Source organism: Podarcis raffonei, chromosome 8, assembly GCF_027172205.1.
Source record: "Podarcis raffonei isolate rPodRaf1 chromosome 8, rPodRaf1.pri, whole genome shotgun sequence".
Classification (NCBI taxonomy): Eukaryota; Metazoa; Chordata; class Lepidosauria; order Squamata; family Lacertidae; genus Podarcis; species Podarcis raffonei.
Window position 1 is genome coordinate 1,772,022 of NC_070609.1, and position 16,649 is coordinate 1,788,670.

General features: G+C 48.0%; 1 protein-coding gene across 1 annotated transcript; it reads right to left on the reverse strand.

Moving 5' to 3' along the window:
* Positions 1–2,299: 2,299 nt before the first annotated feature.
* Positions 2,300–11,028, reverse strand: LOC128420186 (calcineurin B homologous protein 2-like). Its single transcript, XM_053401723.1, has 7 exons — positions 10,818–11,028; positions 8,825–8,897; positions 6,975–7,055; positions 5,757–5,866; positions 4,962–5,023; positions 3,652–3,774; positions 2,300–2,721 (listed from the first exon to the last, which is right to left on the reverse strand). Exons 1-7 carry the CDS (start codon positions 10,882–10,884, stop codon positions 2,668–2,670), a joined length of 570 nt encoding a protein of 189 aa, XP_053257698.1. The 5' UTR covers positions 10,885–11,028; the 3' UTR covers positions 2,300–2,667.
* Positions 11,029–16,649: the final 5,621 nt, after the last annotated feature.

Sequence of the window (16,649 nt, forward strand, 5' to 3'; positions counted from 1 at the left end):
CTGACTGGGCCTGATCCTAAGATCAGTATGCTGATCCGGAAAGGAGAAAGTGTATAAATGCAGCGAGCAGACCAAGACGCCTGTTTCTTGGGAGAAAAGCAATGACAAACCTAGACAGCATCTTAAAAAGCAGAGACATCACCTTGCCGAATAATTCAAGCTATGGTTTTCCCAGTAGTGATGTATGGAAGTGAGAGCTGGACCATAAAGAAGGCTGATTGCCGAAGAATGGATGCTTTTGAATTCTGGTGCTGGAGGAGACTCTTGAGAGTCCCATGGACTGCAAGAAGATCCAACCTCTCCATTCTGAAGGAAATCAGCCCTGAGTGCTCACTGGAAGGACAGATCCTGAAGCTGAGGCTCCAAGACTTTGGCCACCTCAGGAGAAGAGAAGACTCCCTGGGAAAGACCCTGATGTTGGGAAAGATGGAGGGCACAAGGAGAAGGGGACGACAGAGGACGAGATGGTGGGACAGTCATAGATGCTACCAGCATGCGTTTGACCAAACTGCGGGAGGCAGTGGAAGACAGGAGGGCGTGGTGTGCTCTGGTCCATGGAGTTAAGAAGAGTCAGACACGACTAAACGACTAAACAACAAACAACAACAGACCAAGAGCAGCAAAGATGTAGGAAACATAAAGGAGAGTGGGAGACGTCTAGCTCAGTGGCAGAGCCACCCTTGTTCTGCATGCAGAAGGTCCCAAGCTGGCAGGACATCCCTTAAACGCACGAAAAGAGCCTGCTGGATCAGGCCAGTGGCCCATTTAGTCCAGCACCCAGTTCTAATAATAGCCAACCCGTTGGCTGTGGGAAACCTGCAAGCAGGATGTGGTCACAAGAACACCCTTCCCTTTCCAGAAACTGATATTCAGAGGCATAACTGTGGAGACAGAGAATAGCCATCACAGCTAGCAGCCATTGATAGTCTTATTCTCCATGAAATTATCAAATCCTCTCTTAAAACCATGTAGTTTAACTGTCTGCTGTGTAAAGAAATCCTTTTTTTGTGTGTGTCCCATATCTTCCAACATTCAGCTTTTAGGATTACAGTGGTACCTCGGGTTAAGAACTTAATTCGTTCTGGAGGTCTGTTCTTAACCTGAAGTACCACTTTAGCTAATGGGGCCTCCCGCTGCCGCCGCTGCGCGATTTCTGTTCTCATCCTGAAGCAAAGTTCTTAACCCGAGGTAATATTTCTGGGTTAGCAGAGTCTGTAACCTGAAGCATCTGTAACCTGAAGTGTATGTAACCCGAGGTACCACTGTACAAGAGAGGGAGGAAAAACTTCTTTCTTTCCTCGTTCGCCGTGCTGTTCATAATGTTATACACCTCTGTTACATCACCTCTTCCTTTGGCTCTAAAAGCCCCAGAGCTGAAACCTTTTCTCCTAGGGGAGTTGCTTCAACCCAAAGCATCGGGTACAGAGTGACGGGAAAGAACCTTTTCTGCATGAGACACGTCCCCGTCCTCCCCATTCCCTGAGAGCCGCTGCTAGCCAGAGAAGAGAAGAAACTTGACCTGGTACAAGGCAGCTTCCTACATGCCGTATTTTTTGCTCTATAAGACTCACCTTTTCCCTCCTAAAAAGTAAGGGGAAATGTGTGTGCGTCTTATGGAGCGAATGCAGGCTGCGCAGCTATCCCAGAAGCCAGAACAGCAAGAGGGATTGCTGCTTTCACTGCACACTGATCCCTCTTGCTGTTCTGGCTTCTGAGATTCAGAATATTTTTTTTTCTTGTTTTCCTCCTCCAAAAACCAGGTGCGTCTTGTGGTCTGGTGTGTCTTATAGAGCAAAAAATACAGTACTTACTACATAGCTGCAGAATGCAAGAATGGAAATAAAATAGGGCAGATAATTTAAAACCACTTCTAGCTTTGTGTGGATGCAATCTGCGTATCTTTTAATGAATGAAAATGCGATCGAAGAACGATAACTCCCAAAGAGGTTTTCAGATACCAGTGCCACAGTTCCAGTTTGTATTACCTTTTCGGTGAAACCTTGAAATCAGATCTCCCGGAAATGAATTCTGACTCGTTCATTTGCTGTCTGGCAGCATTAAATTCTACTGCCTTTGCGAAGCTTTTTGTAAAAGGAGGGGAGGTCACAAACGTATGAACTCCTCTTTCTCATGCCCCCACCCTGCCCACCCCAGGCTATTGGGGGTTTTTCCAAAGGAAGTAATCATTTTAGGCCCCAACTGCATTCTGAAATTTTTGCATGATTTCTCTACAAGGTTATGGCTTTGGGCTCGCTTGCAACGAATGGGGAGGGGAGGGTGCCAGAGTTGCTTTCTGCGCCCTCCTGTTAAGAAAAAGAAAATCTGGTTTGATGTGTATTTCAGTGCATGGCATAGGGATTGCGCAGCTTCTCAGAAAATGGGGAAAAGGTTGTGCCGCTTCTAGTTGAAATATTGTCATGGAGGTCTGCTTAGACACGGCAGATGGAATGGCAGGCCTCTGTTGGTCAGCAGCTCCTGATCCCATCTTGTTGTCAGTGAGGGATCTTTGTTAGATGGAGATCTCTAATTTGGTTTCTTTGCGGCCCATCAGGAGCAGAGGTGAGATCCGACAGTATCCCACACGTTTTTGCAATTGCATCCTTTGCTGCCAGGAGCCAGGCTTGTTCATTTCCCAAGCTGTCAGGGGTTTCTCCGATCCCTGATGGATCACTTCAGGATCCGGAGGCTCATCTTCTGTTCAATGTTCAGCTTTTCCACAGACTGCAAAACAAAGTGGAGAAGATTGGCGTTACCAAAAAAAAAAGCTTTAGTGGGCCTTTTTAGCCTTTCTCAGACCTAGAACTGCTTTTCATGGCTGGAACCCCAGTCCTGGAAAATGTGACTGATGGATAATTCAGTGTGTGCCTCTGAGAAGGTGCCTTATCGCTGTTCACCACCCTGGTGTCTTAGAGGAAGAGCAGTTTATAAATCTCATAATAAATAGCAAACAGAGTGGGGAAACCAGGACCAAGCACCACTCAGGGTTTAAGGAGCCGAGTGTCCACAAGGGGTTAGTGTAGGGGTGGGGGACCTCAATAATATAAAATAAATAAATAAATAAATAAATTTTATTTATACCCTCCCTTCCCCGCCTTCAACCCAAGGGTCATGGCCCCCTTCTGGGCAATCTTCTGGGGATCACATGATGTGTTGGGTGCGGCAATAAATATAAATATTACCTTTGTGGGACAGCTTCTACATGGCACACATTCCCACAACCATCTCTGCCATCCGGGCAGGCAGAGTTCAGAGGACACACGTGTGTGTGTGTGTGTGTGTGTGTGTGTGTGTAGCCTGGGGAGAGAGGATGGAGCGTTCTGGGTAGAGTCCTGAGGGACAGATAGAAGGGTGTGGAGGGATAAATTCAGCCCCCAGGCCTGAGCTTCTCCACACCTGGGCTATGGCTGCCTTGAAGACACAGATCCACTTGTCTGATATCTTTGGCTTTTAAAAAAAAATTACTGGAAATTAATCTTATGTTCCTCAGGGTCCATATCTCTGCAGGGTATAGACCAGCCTTCCTCAACCTTGTCCCACTCCAGATATTTTGTTCTCCTCCCATCTGGGGGCTGATGGGAGTTGGAGGCCCAAACATCTGGAGGGCACTAAGTTGGGAATGGCCAGTGTGGAAGAACCTGCCCTATCCCAGACCTTTGCAAACTCCTCAAAGGAGATGGCGTTGTCTCCGTCCTTATCGGCCTCTTGGATGGTTCGATCTGTGATGCTCTCGAGTTGCTCATCCGTCACCTCGATCCCAATCATCATTCTCAGCACCTGGGGGTGGCCAGAGAGACGAGGGGTTCTTAAGGGCGCTGCTTCTCCCTATTCCTCTCCCTTCACCAAGATGAGGGACTAAAGCTTTGCTCTGCTGACGGCTGGAGCACAAACATGGGCGTGCTTCTGCACCGATGTCCTTGGATAAAGTTCCTGGGGTTCCTGGCACGATAATCACTTGTGACCTTTGCACTGTAAGAAGAGTCTATTGGATCAGGCCAACGGCTTGTATAGTCCAGCATCCTGTTCTCTGAGTGGCCAACCAGGTGCCCAGTGGAAAACCTGAAAGCAGGATTCAAGCACAACAGCAGCTCTCCCCATCTGTGATTCCTAGCAACTAGTAAAGGTAAAGGGACCCCTGACCATTAGGTCCAGTTGTGGACGAGTCTGGGGTTGCGGCGCTCATCTCGCTTTATTGGCCAAGGGAGCCGGCATACAGCTTCCGGGTCACGTGGCCAGCATGACTAAGCCGCTTCTGGCGAACCAGAGCAGCGCACGGAAACGCCGTTTACCTTTCCGCCAGAGCGGTACGTATTTATCTACTTGCACTTGGACGTGCTTTTAGACTGCTAGGTTGGCAGGAGCAGGGACTGAGCAACGGGAGCTCACCCCGTCGCGGGGATTCGAACCGCCAACCTTCTGATCTGCAAGCCCAAGAGGTTCAGTGGTTTAACCCACAGCGCCACCCGCGTCCCTCTAGCAACTGGTATTCAGAATCATTATGGCCTCTGACCATGGAGGCAGTGCATAGCCATCATCGTTAGTAGCCAAGGACAGCCTTGCACTCTGTGAATTTGTCCTCTCCTCTTTTAAAGCCATCCAGGTAGGTGGCCGTCACTGTCTCCAGTGGCAGCGAGTTCCACAGTTTATGCGCTGCATGAATAAGTTTTCTTTTATCCATCCTGAATCTTCCAACAGTCAGCTTTGAGCCCAAGACGTTTCTAGCCTGGTACATGTGAATTTAAAAAAGTGCTTCTAAGCATGTAGAGAGCAGATTCCTTTGGTCAGGGTGACGCCAGCTCTCCTCCTCCATTGAGGTTTAGGGGGCAGGATATATTTGGGGGCAGGCAGGCAGCCTTGCCTTTGGGTAACATATTTAAATGCACTGCCCCTCCCTGATTTTAATTCTTCATACGCACATCCCTTCCCCACCCCTGCAGCTTTCCCCAGTTATTTGCAAGAGTTACCTGTAATATTTCTGCGCGGGAGATCTTCCCATCCTTGTCTTGGTCGTAGAGCTGAAAAGCAACTGAACAGGAACCAGAACAATAGGGGGGGAGGTTAGCAATGGGGAAGGTTTAGGGCGAGACACCGTGTTGTGCTGCCGGCCCACAGATCTGTCCAGCTTAAGGGTGGACGTTAAGCGCCCATGTTGCAGGTGCATGCTGTGCTTTTGTTACCGCACAGCATAACTGGGGAACTTGGCAGTGACTGCAGAACTGTGTGTTTCGGTTTTCATTTAAATGAAATCAACCAAGCGTCTAGCCCTTACAGCAGGGGTGTCAAACTCAAATTCATCGGGGGCCGCATCAGCAGTTTGGTCACCCTCAAAGGGCCGGTTGTATCTGTTGGACTATGTGTCCACTCTTTATTATCATAAATTATTGTCACTGCATTCAGTTACATCACAGGATGGCATGCGCTCAATATAAAAACAAGTGGAGGTTTCCTGAATGCATGTAAAGTGGAGGTTTCCTGTGTAGACTGGCCGGCGCCGCTAGAGGGCAGACGTTCTCTGGCTTGTAGGCTGCCGTGCATGCGCTGAAGAGGCGGCTTTCTTGTGTCAAAAAAAAAAAAAGCGAGAATAAAAGGTGAAGGCTGGCGGCTGGCGGTGGCTACACGGGCCACATGACAAGGTCTGGCGGGCCAGATTCGGCCCGCGGTCCTTGTGTTTGACACCCGTGCCTTAAAGCTACATGGGGTACTTCTTGGCACCTTCCTGTAGTTGTTTCCCCTGGAACACCCATTCTATGTCCACTCACACTTCAGCTTGCTAAGCCGGCTGTTAGCGTTCTGCGAGCCTCCGGGTCCCTCCACTGGCCGGAAGTGGGCCAGCACACGAGTGAATGTCCGGAAGTCCGTAGTCTCTCTCCTAGGGAGAAACAAGACTCTTCGTGGAATCTTACCTACTAGGAAAGAACACAGGCATCTGCTGGCCCATCTGGCTCCCCAGTGCCTTCACTGACCAACCTGGAGATGCTTGGAGTTTGAATCTGAGACCTTCTGCATGCAAAGCAGGTGCTCTGTCCCTGAGCTACTTCCTTCCCTCTCTTTAGCATGCCATTGCTTGAGGAAGCCTGATCAGCCTGAAGGTGTTGCTTAATTATGCATTGAATTCTGGTGCTGGAGAGTCCCATGGACTGCAAGAAGATCAAACCTCTCCATTCTTAAGGAAATCAGCCCTGAGCGCTCACTGGAAGGACAGATCCTGAAGCTGAGGCTCCAAGACTTTGGCCACCTCATGAGAAGAGATGACTCCCTGGAAAAGACCCTGATGTTGGGAAAGATGGAGGGCACAAGGAGAAGGGGACGACAGAGGACGAAATGGTTGGATAGTGTTCTTGAAGCTACCAGCATGCGTTTGACCAAACTGCGGGAGACAGTGGAAGACAGGAGTGCCCGGCGTGCTCTGGTCCAGGGGGTCGCGAAGAGTCGGACACGACTAAACAACAACATCAGGGCTGCAAAAGAGGCAGGCCTTGATTACATTGGACAAGGCCAGTGTCTGCCTCACACCTCTCAGTCCTGTGATTTCTCTTTGCATGGACTTTGGGGAACTGCCTGCAAGAGGCCACTCCTGCCTGGCTGGGTCTCAGCGACAACGCAGGAACTCTGTGTGGCTCTCAGGCAGACACAGGATGAGCTCAGGCCCTTTCCCGAGACTTGGGAATTGGGGCTGGGAGATGTTCCTTGTGGATGTTCGCCAAGAGCAAATGCGTCTGTGGAAGAACATAACAGACTAGAATCAAGCAACAGCAGACAGGAGAAGAGCCCTCCAGGCACACTTGGCTGTTGCAGTACCCTGAATCATAGAATTGACTCTAGAATCATTCTTGTGCACTAAGGTCTGATTCCCTGTATTGTTAGAAGAGGACAGGGTGTTGAAGTGAGGGCAAGGGGCAAGCGAGGGCGGTTTCTGTTTTTTATGGCACTGGGCAGGGCCAGCGACTTCCCTACACACAACACACACACAAACACACCCATCTGGGAAGAAGGCATCAATGATCCGGTCACCGATGGGGTTCACTGCTAGTTCTCCGATCCCTTCGAAGTCATCTTTGCTGCAGGAGGAGAAAACATAGCTATAACAAAACGTATAAATTTTAGCAACAGAATTGGAAGGGATCCCCAAGGGGTATCTAGCCCAACCCCCCACAATTCAAAGGGGCTTATGTTAGGTTTTTATTTTATTTTATTCTATTCCACCCAGCTTTTCTGTTCACAGTGAATATCTGAAGTGGCTGATGACCAAAACGAGCAGGGGTAAAACACATAAAGGGAATCAATTCTGGTCATAGTCAGAAAAAAAACCCCAAGGTTTCTTTGTCTTCCTGGTGCGAAGTCTGTGTAATTGTTTGGTAGGTTGAACAAGCAAAATTGTGTGAGACATGGCGACTCGTTCCATTCGGCTCAGGCGCCGCCTGTGTAATTGTTAACCCCACACCCGCCTCCTTTGACTGGCCTGCAGTGATGATGATGGTGATAATAATAATAATAATAATAATAATAATAATAATAATAATAATAATAATAATTTATTATTTATACTCCAACAAAGCATTAAAATACAGTGGTCTGTTAAAAAGCTTTCCTAAACAGGGCTGCCTTCAGATGTCTTCTAAAAGTCTGGTAGTTTGTTATTTCCTTGACATCTGGTGGGAGGGCATTCCACAGAGCAGGTGCCACTACCGAGAAGGCCCTCTGCCTGGTTCCCTGTAACTTGGCTTCTCGCAGCAAGGGAACTGCCAGAAGGCCCTTGGAGCTGGACCTCCGTGTCCAGGCAGTGAATATTTTGAATCCACATTGCCTTTCTTCTTGCTACAATCCGCTTAAGAACTTGAGAAGTGGACAACCATAAAAGTTTCTGCACTGCTGCTAGTAGCAGAAACCAGCCTACTAAACGTACTGGGAGCTCAGGGGCCTTGCTACGGCCTCAACTCCTGCATCCCTAAATCTGTCACCCAGATGTTGTGCAGAAAGCTGTGGTGATAACGTAGTTGTTTCTGCCAGGGGGCCCTAACTTCCTCTGTCAGCTGGGTGAAGCACTGTAAAACTGAAATACATCAGGTGTTGACAAATGAGCAGGAATTTGGTGGTCAAAAGCAGTGGCTAAGGGGCTTCTGTAGGCATTTACTATGGGATATCCTTGCTGCGTTTACTAACTTTTTATGGGGCATCAGCGTGACATTGTTATGAAAATCCCTGTCTCCGCTGCGTTTTCCCCTCTTGTGGGTCTTCTGCCTGCAGAAAAACGAACTTAAAAAGACCCCCAGAACAGAGCAGAACTGCTGTTCACTGCAGGTGTGAATTGTTCTTAATTTTACTCTGCTGACTCTTGGAATCACAGAATTCTAGAGCGGTATATTTCTGACGTGTGCTCTGTCATATTGGACAGGTGAACCTATTGCCACTCCGCTCACCTTTAATGTGTCATCATTTTTTGACCAATTTGCTCTGACGTATTTAGTACTGTATTTGTAAACTGCTCTTGAATCAAGCTTTAAAACCTTTTACCAGTCTCGGAAGAAGAAAATGGAGAAATAGCGCTTGAGGAAGAGCATTAGTTGATATTTACTTATTTTTAATTTAAGAACAAAAAAGTTCTCATGTGAATTGTGTCTTCCCTGTTCCCCTGGCTATATCATGTCCACAAGTAGAACAGAACATGGCAGGATAGGAAATCACAAACCTCAACAGAGCTGCCTGAATCACTACTGTGTAAAGGTCAGTGGGGTGGTGGTTGTGGGGCAATGTCTACAGATGGAGGACTCTGAGTTCCTTCCTTGTTCTCAGATTGCCATCCTCTTCCCTTCCCTTCCCTTATCCTTACCTGAGGAAGCCTTTTTCATCCTTGTCCAAAGCCTGGAAGCGCTGGTAAAGGCGCACAACATTAGCTTCCGAGACTGGGTGCAAGAGGAAAGGAGAGGTTTAATGATTAGCCAAGAAAGTGCCATGAGCAGCGGGTATAATGACCTTGAAACGAATGCATTTAAAAAAAGGAAGACGCCAGATGCAATTAACATTCCCCTGAATCTAAAGGCAAACTGTTTGAAACTTGGAGAGCAGGCTTGAGCACGCCTGCACTGCAAGGAAATGGGAACAGAGTGTCCAGATTCAGGGCAGTCTCCTGGTCCACATGGGAACCATGCAACATGGTTGCTGGGGAAAAGAAGGTCGCAGGCCTGAGGGAGGGCAAAACCAGAGCAGCGCACAGAAACGCCGTTTACCTTCCCACCGGAGCGGTACCTATTTATCTGCTTGCACTTTGACGTGCTTCTGAACTGCTAGGTTGGCAGGAGCAGGGACTGAACAACGGGAGCTCACCCTGTCGCAGGGATTCGAACCGCCAACCTTCTGATTGGCAAGCCAAAGAGGTTCAGTGGTTTAGACCGCAGCGCTACCCACGTCCCTATAAATGAATTTTAGCAGCAACTAAAATTCCAAGTAACAGATGAAATGGGAAAAGGTATAGAGCAAAGGTTGTCAGTCGGGTGTCTTTCCCCCCCACCGCCAACCTCCCATTACCCATTCTACCTGGGGCTGATGGGAAATGGAGGGTGCCACTGTGACTATTATTCCTGCCACAGCACTTGTTGCTTGGAAATGTGCTGCATCTTCTCTCCAGGGAAAAGTGACAAGCCCAGCATAATAAAAGACAACATTGGGTTTAAAGCACAAGCATTCAAACCTTCTGCCACTACTGAGGGGATTTGATACCCCCCCACTTGTTGAAGTGGGGGACAGGATGTAAATCTCAAAGTCAGCCCCCTCCCCTCCCTTTCCTCCTCTGGAGATTTCACAAACAATAGGAAGCCAGCTGCCAGATAAGATGCAAGGCTTTGGGTGGGGCACCGTGCCAAGCTCAAAAGCAACAGTTCATTTTCACCCAAAACTTGGTAAAATAACTCTTTAAAGGGGCGGGGGGGAGGATCACATTCCACCCCAAGAGCATGATGATCTCTCCCAAACTAACCGCACCCCAGATGAAAGATTCCTGTGTCCCAAGTCTCTGCTTTTGGCTGACTCATCAGAACAAGAAAAAAACAATTTCTTCCACAGCTGCAAATTGTCCAGAAGTTCTGCACTTGCACAATACTAGCTGATGCACTGTACTTGAACAGACTTTGTGGATCTCTGATCTCCGTTAGTCACCTCACCTCTGCTCTGTGCCCTGAGCTGGGGACAGGAGGCGGGTGGCCCCGCTGGGGTGAGGCTGGAATGGGACAGGCCCAGAACGCTGGAACCCGAAGATCCGGATTAGCCTCTTCTTCCAGTGCCTGCTCCCTCTCTGGCTCAAGGTGAGAGGGGTGCGTTGGCATCACGGCAGCTGCAGAGAGCCACAGCCACTGCCCCCTTTCACCTCTTAAATTGCTCCCTGCCCCTGCCCTGTGCTTTGATCTGGATCTCAGGAGTCCTGACAGCCCTTTCCTCCCAGCTCCCAAACTGAGCTATGAAGTCCCAAACTCCCAAACTTCAGCTATGAAGTCCCGATTCTGATTCTCTCTGGTCACAAGGCTCTTCTCCACAAGTGCTGGATCTTTCCCTCCTATGAGATTGCCCAAACCCACTGGCCATGATTCCCACCCCTTGCCTAAGTCTGGAGCAGCCAGGACTTCTCTCTTCCCAGCAAAGCCAAGTCACCTCCTGGGACAGCTCCAGAGACCGAAGCAAATGCGCCGCAAGGCAGGTGGGCTTCTCATTTTGGGTTTGGGGGTTTAAAACAATTCCGAGCTCTGTTGCTAACTCCCTCCTCTCCCATTCCCCCCCTCTATTCATGGAAAGAAGGAAAGCAAACCGTTCTCTCTTATAAAGTTTTCCCGTACAGCCAGTTTCTTTCATGATCTCCTGCTGCTCAGGGACTGTGAAGAGCTGAGAAGTTTGGCCTCCCATCTTGAAGCCGTTCTGACTCTCCTCCAGGGCAGCCAAAGCTGTTTACAGGGCGTGCCTCTCTCTCTCTCTGTGTGTGCATCTATATTAATATCGGGACACCTACCAACTTCAGCAGAGAGTCACACTCCCAGCAGCTGTTATCAAAGCCAGACAGCTAATCCACTGCAAGGGGAGGAGGGACTTGGGAAGGGCTGGGAAGAGTTGTTTTAAGGTGGAAAGGCAGGGAGAAGAGAGAGGCAGGCAATGCCAAGTGGCTGCTATAAGTTGCATGCCGAAATCCAGCATCGCCTGAGCTCTGCGAGTTTGGCTTTCTCCCGACTGAAGTGCAGAGTGTTTGAGGACCAGGACATTTGCAGGAAAACCAGAATGCTTGTTTACAAAGCTATTGTACCACCAACCTTACTGTATGCTTGGGAAACATGGGCCACTTATAAACGCCATCTCCGACTCCTCGAAAGATTCCATCAACAGGATCTCCGAAAAATCTTACACATCACTTGGGAAGACAGGCGAACCAATACCAGTGTACTGGAAGAAGCAAAGATCACCAGTGTTGTAGGCAAATGCAGACTTTAGGGTTTCACAAAACTCTTTATCAAGGAGAACATCAGTGTTGAAGTGGTGATTCTTCAACACTAACTTTGTTGGACTGGTCATGTGTGGATGCCTGATTGTCTTACAGAATGCCTGATGATCGGTTCTTACAGAATAGCTGGACCAATTGTATGTTTTAGTATATATTTTCCTTTAAATTTTTGAACAATGCAGTTCTGTTTATGCCATATTTAAAGGTGTGCACGTGTAAGACGCTTTGTGTTTGAGGAAGCAACATCTGTTGTGTTAGATGGATTAAGCAATGTTGAAGCAATGATTCTTCAACATCAACTTTGCTGGACTGGTCATGTTGTGCGGATGCCTGATTATAGTCTTCCAAAGCAACTCCTCTATTCCGAACTTAAAAATGGAAAGCATGATGCTGGTGGTCAATAAAAGAGGTTTAAAGACGGTCTCAAGGCAAATCTTAAAAAATGTAGTATAAACACTGACAACTGGGAAACACTGGCCTGCGAGCGCTCCAGTTGGAGAACAGCCATTACCAAAGGCGTCATGGGCTTTGAAGACACTCGAACTCAGGACAAACTCAGGACACAAGGGAGAAACGTGCTAGGAGGAAGGCACACTTGGCAAATCCACACTGTGATCAACTCCCGCCCGGAAATCTATGTCCCCACTGTGGAAGGACGTGTGGATCCAGAATTGGCCTCCACAGTCACTTATGGACTCACTGATAAAACCGTGTTCATGGAAGACAATCTTTCTCGGCTACGAGGGATTGCAGAAGAACAACTTGCATGCAAGTCTTTGAGTTACAAAGGTCTCTTCTTCAGCAGAATATTGGGGGGGGGGGAGACCTCAACCCTTGGTAAGTATAGTGCCCCCTTTCAAGATTTTGGGAAACTGCTGTTGTTAGAAAATGCGACTTGGCGCTGTTGCCAGAAGGGCTTATGATCCGAATCCGGAAACATTTTGTAGGCTTCCAATTGGTTTAAGGGCCCCCCTTTTGGCGTTTATAAAGTCCTTAGTGTATTTGAAGGGCCGACTCCCCTCTCCGTTTCAGCTATGGAGGGGCCTGTCCATGTGGGCCCCCACCCCAACTGTCCTTCCCCACCATAGCACCCAGGCTCTGGCGCTCCTTTCAGGTGTGGTGTGTGTGTGTCCCCCCCCCCCTTGACAAAGGTTTTCTGGTTGCAGACTATATCAGAGGGCATTTGTAGTTTCTTGCTGCTGGCTGTGTCTTAATTTTTTTTAAATGATGCTTGTTTACTGATGTTGCAGATTTAATGGTTTTTGTTTGTTTTTTAAATGTGATCCTTTGCCATAAGTTGCCTTCAAGTGCTTTGGCACAAAAGGTGGGATAGAAATATTTTAATGATATGCAAATCTGTACAAATTATTCCTAAGAAACAAATTATAATTAGTTTGGTGTCAAGAGAAAGCGAACAGATTAGGATGTTGTGTTGTTGGATCTTGGCTTCCTTCACCCTAGTCAATGGACCGGGAAGATGGGATTTGTAGTCCAGCAACATCTGAAAGTCCACAGGGATTGCCATTGCCATGGGAGATTCTTCAGGACATTTGAATGCCGCTTCAGTTTTGACCACCTTCTCTGTTCTGGACTTCTTTGTACAGACCTCCCTATACTTTCTCCCCTATCAAGCAACAATAAAATCTAGAAACTTGGGGTTGATTGGGGTTGAAACAAGCAGGTTGATTGTAGTCTTGCTTTGTTGAAATGTAGCTAGATAGGCTTTCTAAGCCTGGACATCATTATCATTTTTATTATTTATACCCCGCCCATCTGGCTGGGTTTCCCTACTCAGGGCAGCTCCCAACAGAGGACTGAAAACAGAATAAAACTTCAAACATTAAAAACTTCCCTAAACAGGGCTGACATCAAGGGATATTAGGGAGAGCAGTGAATCGAAAGCAGCAATTTATATTTGTTAGGAAACAGAATTGTGCTCAGTTTGGAACTTCGTGATAGAATGACTTGATTCATTGTTGAGACACGGGGGGGGGGGCACTGCTGGAATGATCTGCAGGGTCTCTCTGGGTGGATGCAAAGTGTGTGTATATTAAGACGGGCCACGGGAATGCAGATTTATTAAATAAATCAGCTTTATTAAGATGGGCCCTTGGTAACGTTGTCAGAAATCAGACTTACTTCACTTGAGGTATGGTTCAGTTCCGGAAAATTGAATGCAGGCAGGTTGCTTACTGAGTTGAAGCTGTACTGTGAACTGACTCCACCGAAATGTCCTGTGCTTGACTGATTCAAAATTTCAATCAGTGTTGGCTCATTGCAGCGCCAAGTGATAAATGTGCAACTCATCCTTTCAGTGTGTCCCGTGCACTTTTTCCGCAATACAGTGGTACCTCGGGTTAAGTACTTAATTTGTTCCGGAGGTCTGTTCTTAACCTGAAACTGTTCTTAACCTGAAGCACCACTTTAGCTAATGGGGCCTCCTGCTGCCGCTGTGCCGCCAGAGCACGATTTCTGTTCTCACCCTGAAGCAAAGTTCTTAACCTGAAGCACTATTTCTAGGTTAGTGGAGTGTGTAACTGAAGTGTATGTAACCCGAGGTACCACTGTACTGAGTATTTGCAGCTAACCCCAGCATATTTGGTGGCAGCTTCTGGTTCTGCGGATCAAGTATCCAGGCTTGTTTGAACCCAGCTCATCTTATTTTAGAAATCAAGCGGCAAGGTGTTGCTGAGCCATTTGTGGGGAAGGGCTGTGGTGGGTCATTGATAGAGAGCACCTCCTTTGCGTGCAAAAGGCCCCGGGTTCAAGCCCCACAACCTGCATGTAGGGCGAGGAGATGGCCCCTTTTTGGGTTGGCCACTGAGAACAGGAAGCTGGACTAGACAGGCCATTGGCTTCATCCAGCAGCTGTTCTTAGGTTCTTACAGAATAGCTGGACCAATGGTAAGTTTTAGTATATGTTTTCCTTTACATTTTTGAACAATGCAGTTTATGTTTATGCCATCTTCAAAGATGTGCGCGTGTAAGACGCTTTGTGTTTGAGGAAGCAACAGCTGTTGTGTTAGATGGACAAAGCAATGTTGAAGCAATGATTCTTCAACACCAGCTTCGTTGGACTGGTCATGTTGTGCGGATGCCTGATGATCGTCTTCCAAAGCAACTACTCTATTCCGAACTTTAAAATGGAAGGCGTAATGCTGGTGGTCAACAAAAGAGGTTTAAAGACTGTCTCAAGGCAAATTAAAAAAATGTAGTGTAAACACCAAGAATTGGGAAACACTGGCCTGCGAGCGCTCCAGTTGGAGAACAGCCTTGACCAAAGGTGTCCTGGGCTTTGAAGACACTCAAACTCAGGACGCAAGGGAGAAACGTGCTAAGAGGGAGGCACGCTTGGCAAACCCACACCGGGATCAACTTCAGCCTGGGAACCAATGTCCCCACTGTGGAAGGCCGTGTGGATCCAGAATTGGCCTCCACAGTCACTTACGGACTCACTTTTAAAACCGTGTTTATGGAAGACAATCTTACTCGGCTACAAGGGATCGCCAAAGAAGAGTTCATGCCCAGTAATGAGTGTTGCTAACTGAAGCTGTTCAGGCTGCTCCTCTTCATTTACAGAAAACATTGTTTTGAAATGTTAGGCACTTAGCATGCACCATTGAGCATGATCTGAAGTCACCTGAGGCTAAAGTCACTTTGAAGCTAAGCAGCCCTGGGTCTGGGCAGTGCCTGGAGTGGAAACTGCCTGAGAACCACACAGTGGCGTAGCGTGGGGGGTGCCAGGGGTGCCGGCCACACCGGGCGCAACATCTGGGGGGGGGCGCGAGTCCATAGGGAAGGGACAAGTTCCTTCCTCCGCCGGGTTCCCCGCCGCCACCGCCAGCCTTGCGCCCTAGCGCCGCTGCGGCTGCGCTCCACTCACTGCTCGCAGTTAGGAGGCGCAAATTACTTGCCTTGCCCCGGGTGCTGACAACCCACGCTACGCCACTGGAACCACATGGAATCTGCTTCAGTTTCCATGATGGAAGAAAGGCAAGATACAATTAAAAGATTATTATTATTATTATTATTATTATTATTATTATTATTATTATCAATCTTCGTTATTTTTAGTGCCCTTTCTTGTTACCATTCCTTGTTAGGCAGATGTGGCTAAATGCGCAAGGCCTCACCGTGGTCCAGTGGCACATCCAATTTGTACAGGAGCCTGGGTTCAGAAGGCACGGCAGGCCAGACTCTGGCTTGCTTCCTGGTACAGTGGTACCTCTCGTTAAGAACGTCATTCGTTCCAGAGGTCCGTTCTTAACCTGAAACTGTTCTTAACCTGAAGCACCACTTTAGCTAATGGGGCCTCCCGCTGCCGCCGCCGTGCGATTTCTGTTCTCATCCTGAAGCAAAGTTCTTAACCTGAGGTACTATTTCTGGGTTAGCGGAGTCTGTAACCTGAAGCGTCTGTAACCCGAGGTACCACTGTATTTGGATCTTTGGCTCGATATCTAGGCGTGGTTTTTGCAGGTTAGATGTGTCCTTCCTTGATGCTAAATGGAACGCAACCAGGTGTCATTTTTGATTGCTCTAATTCTATCTGATGGAGAGAGGGTGGTGACTGCCCCCCCTTTTTTACCAGCATGTGATGCTATATTTAAACCCAATCACTGGGGGAGAAAAGCTTTTACTAAACCAGCGACTATATATATTATTATTTTTAACAGAACTGGGCCTCCCCTCTATTGTTGCGAGAGCCCACATTAGAATTATTAGTTTTTATTGTAAATTAATCAAAGCCCCAGGCTCCCTACTAGCCAGGCAAGCCTTTTTAACTTGTGCTCATAACAACAAATGGTCCAAGGCCATGGAGATTATCACGGCACGCTACTCCCTCCCAGATCTTGACACGCTGTCATCTTGGGACCATCATAATATCCGGGCCTGGATTCTTACAAGAGACGAGGCCATGGACCGGGCACAGTCCGCCACAGCTCGCCTCTCCAAGTGGCTCCCTAAAGTGAAAGTGGTAAGATCACTTGCCAACTACTTGATAGACCTGACGGAGCCCAATTTGAGAAGAGCGTTTACCATGGCCCGTTTCCATTCTATACCCACGGCCTTCTTGCAGGGGATTTACTTTAAGACCCCCATTACTCAGCGTCTATGTCCATGCACAATGAATGAAGTAGAGGACTTCATACACTTCTTTTTCTACTGCCCTATTTATGAG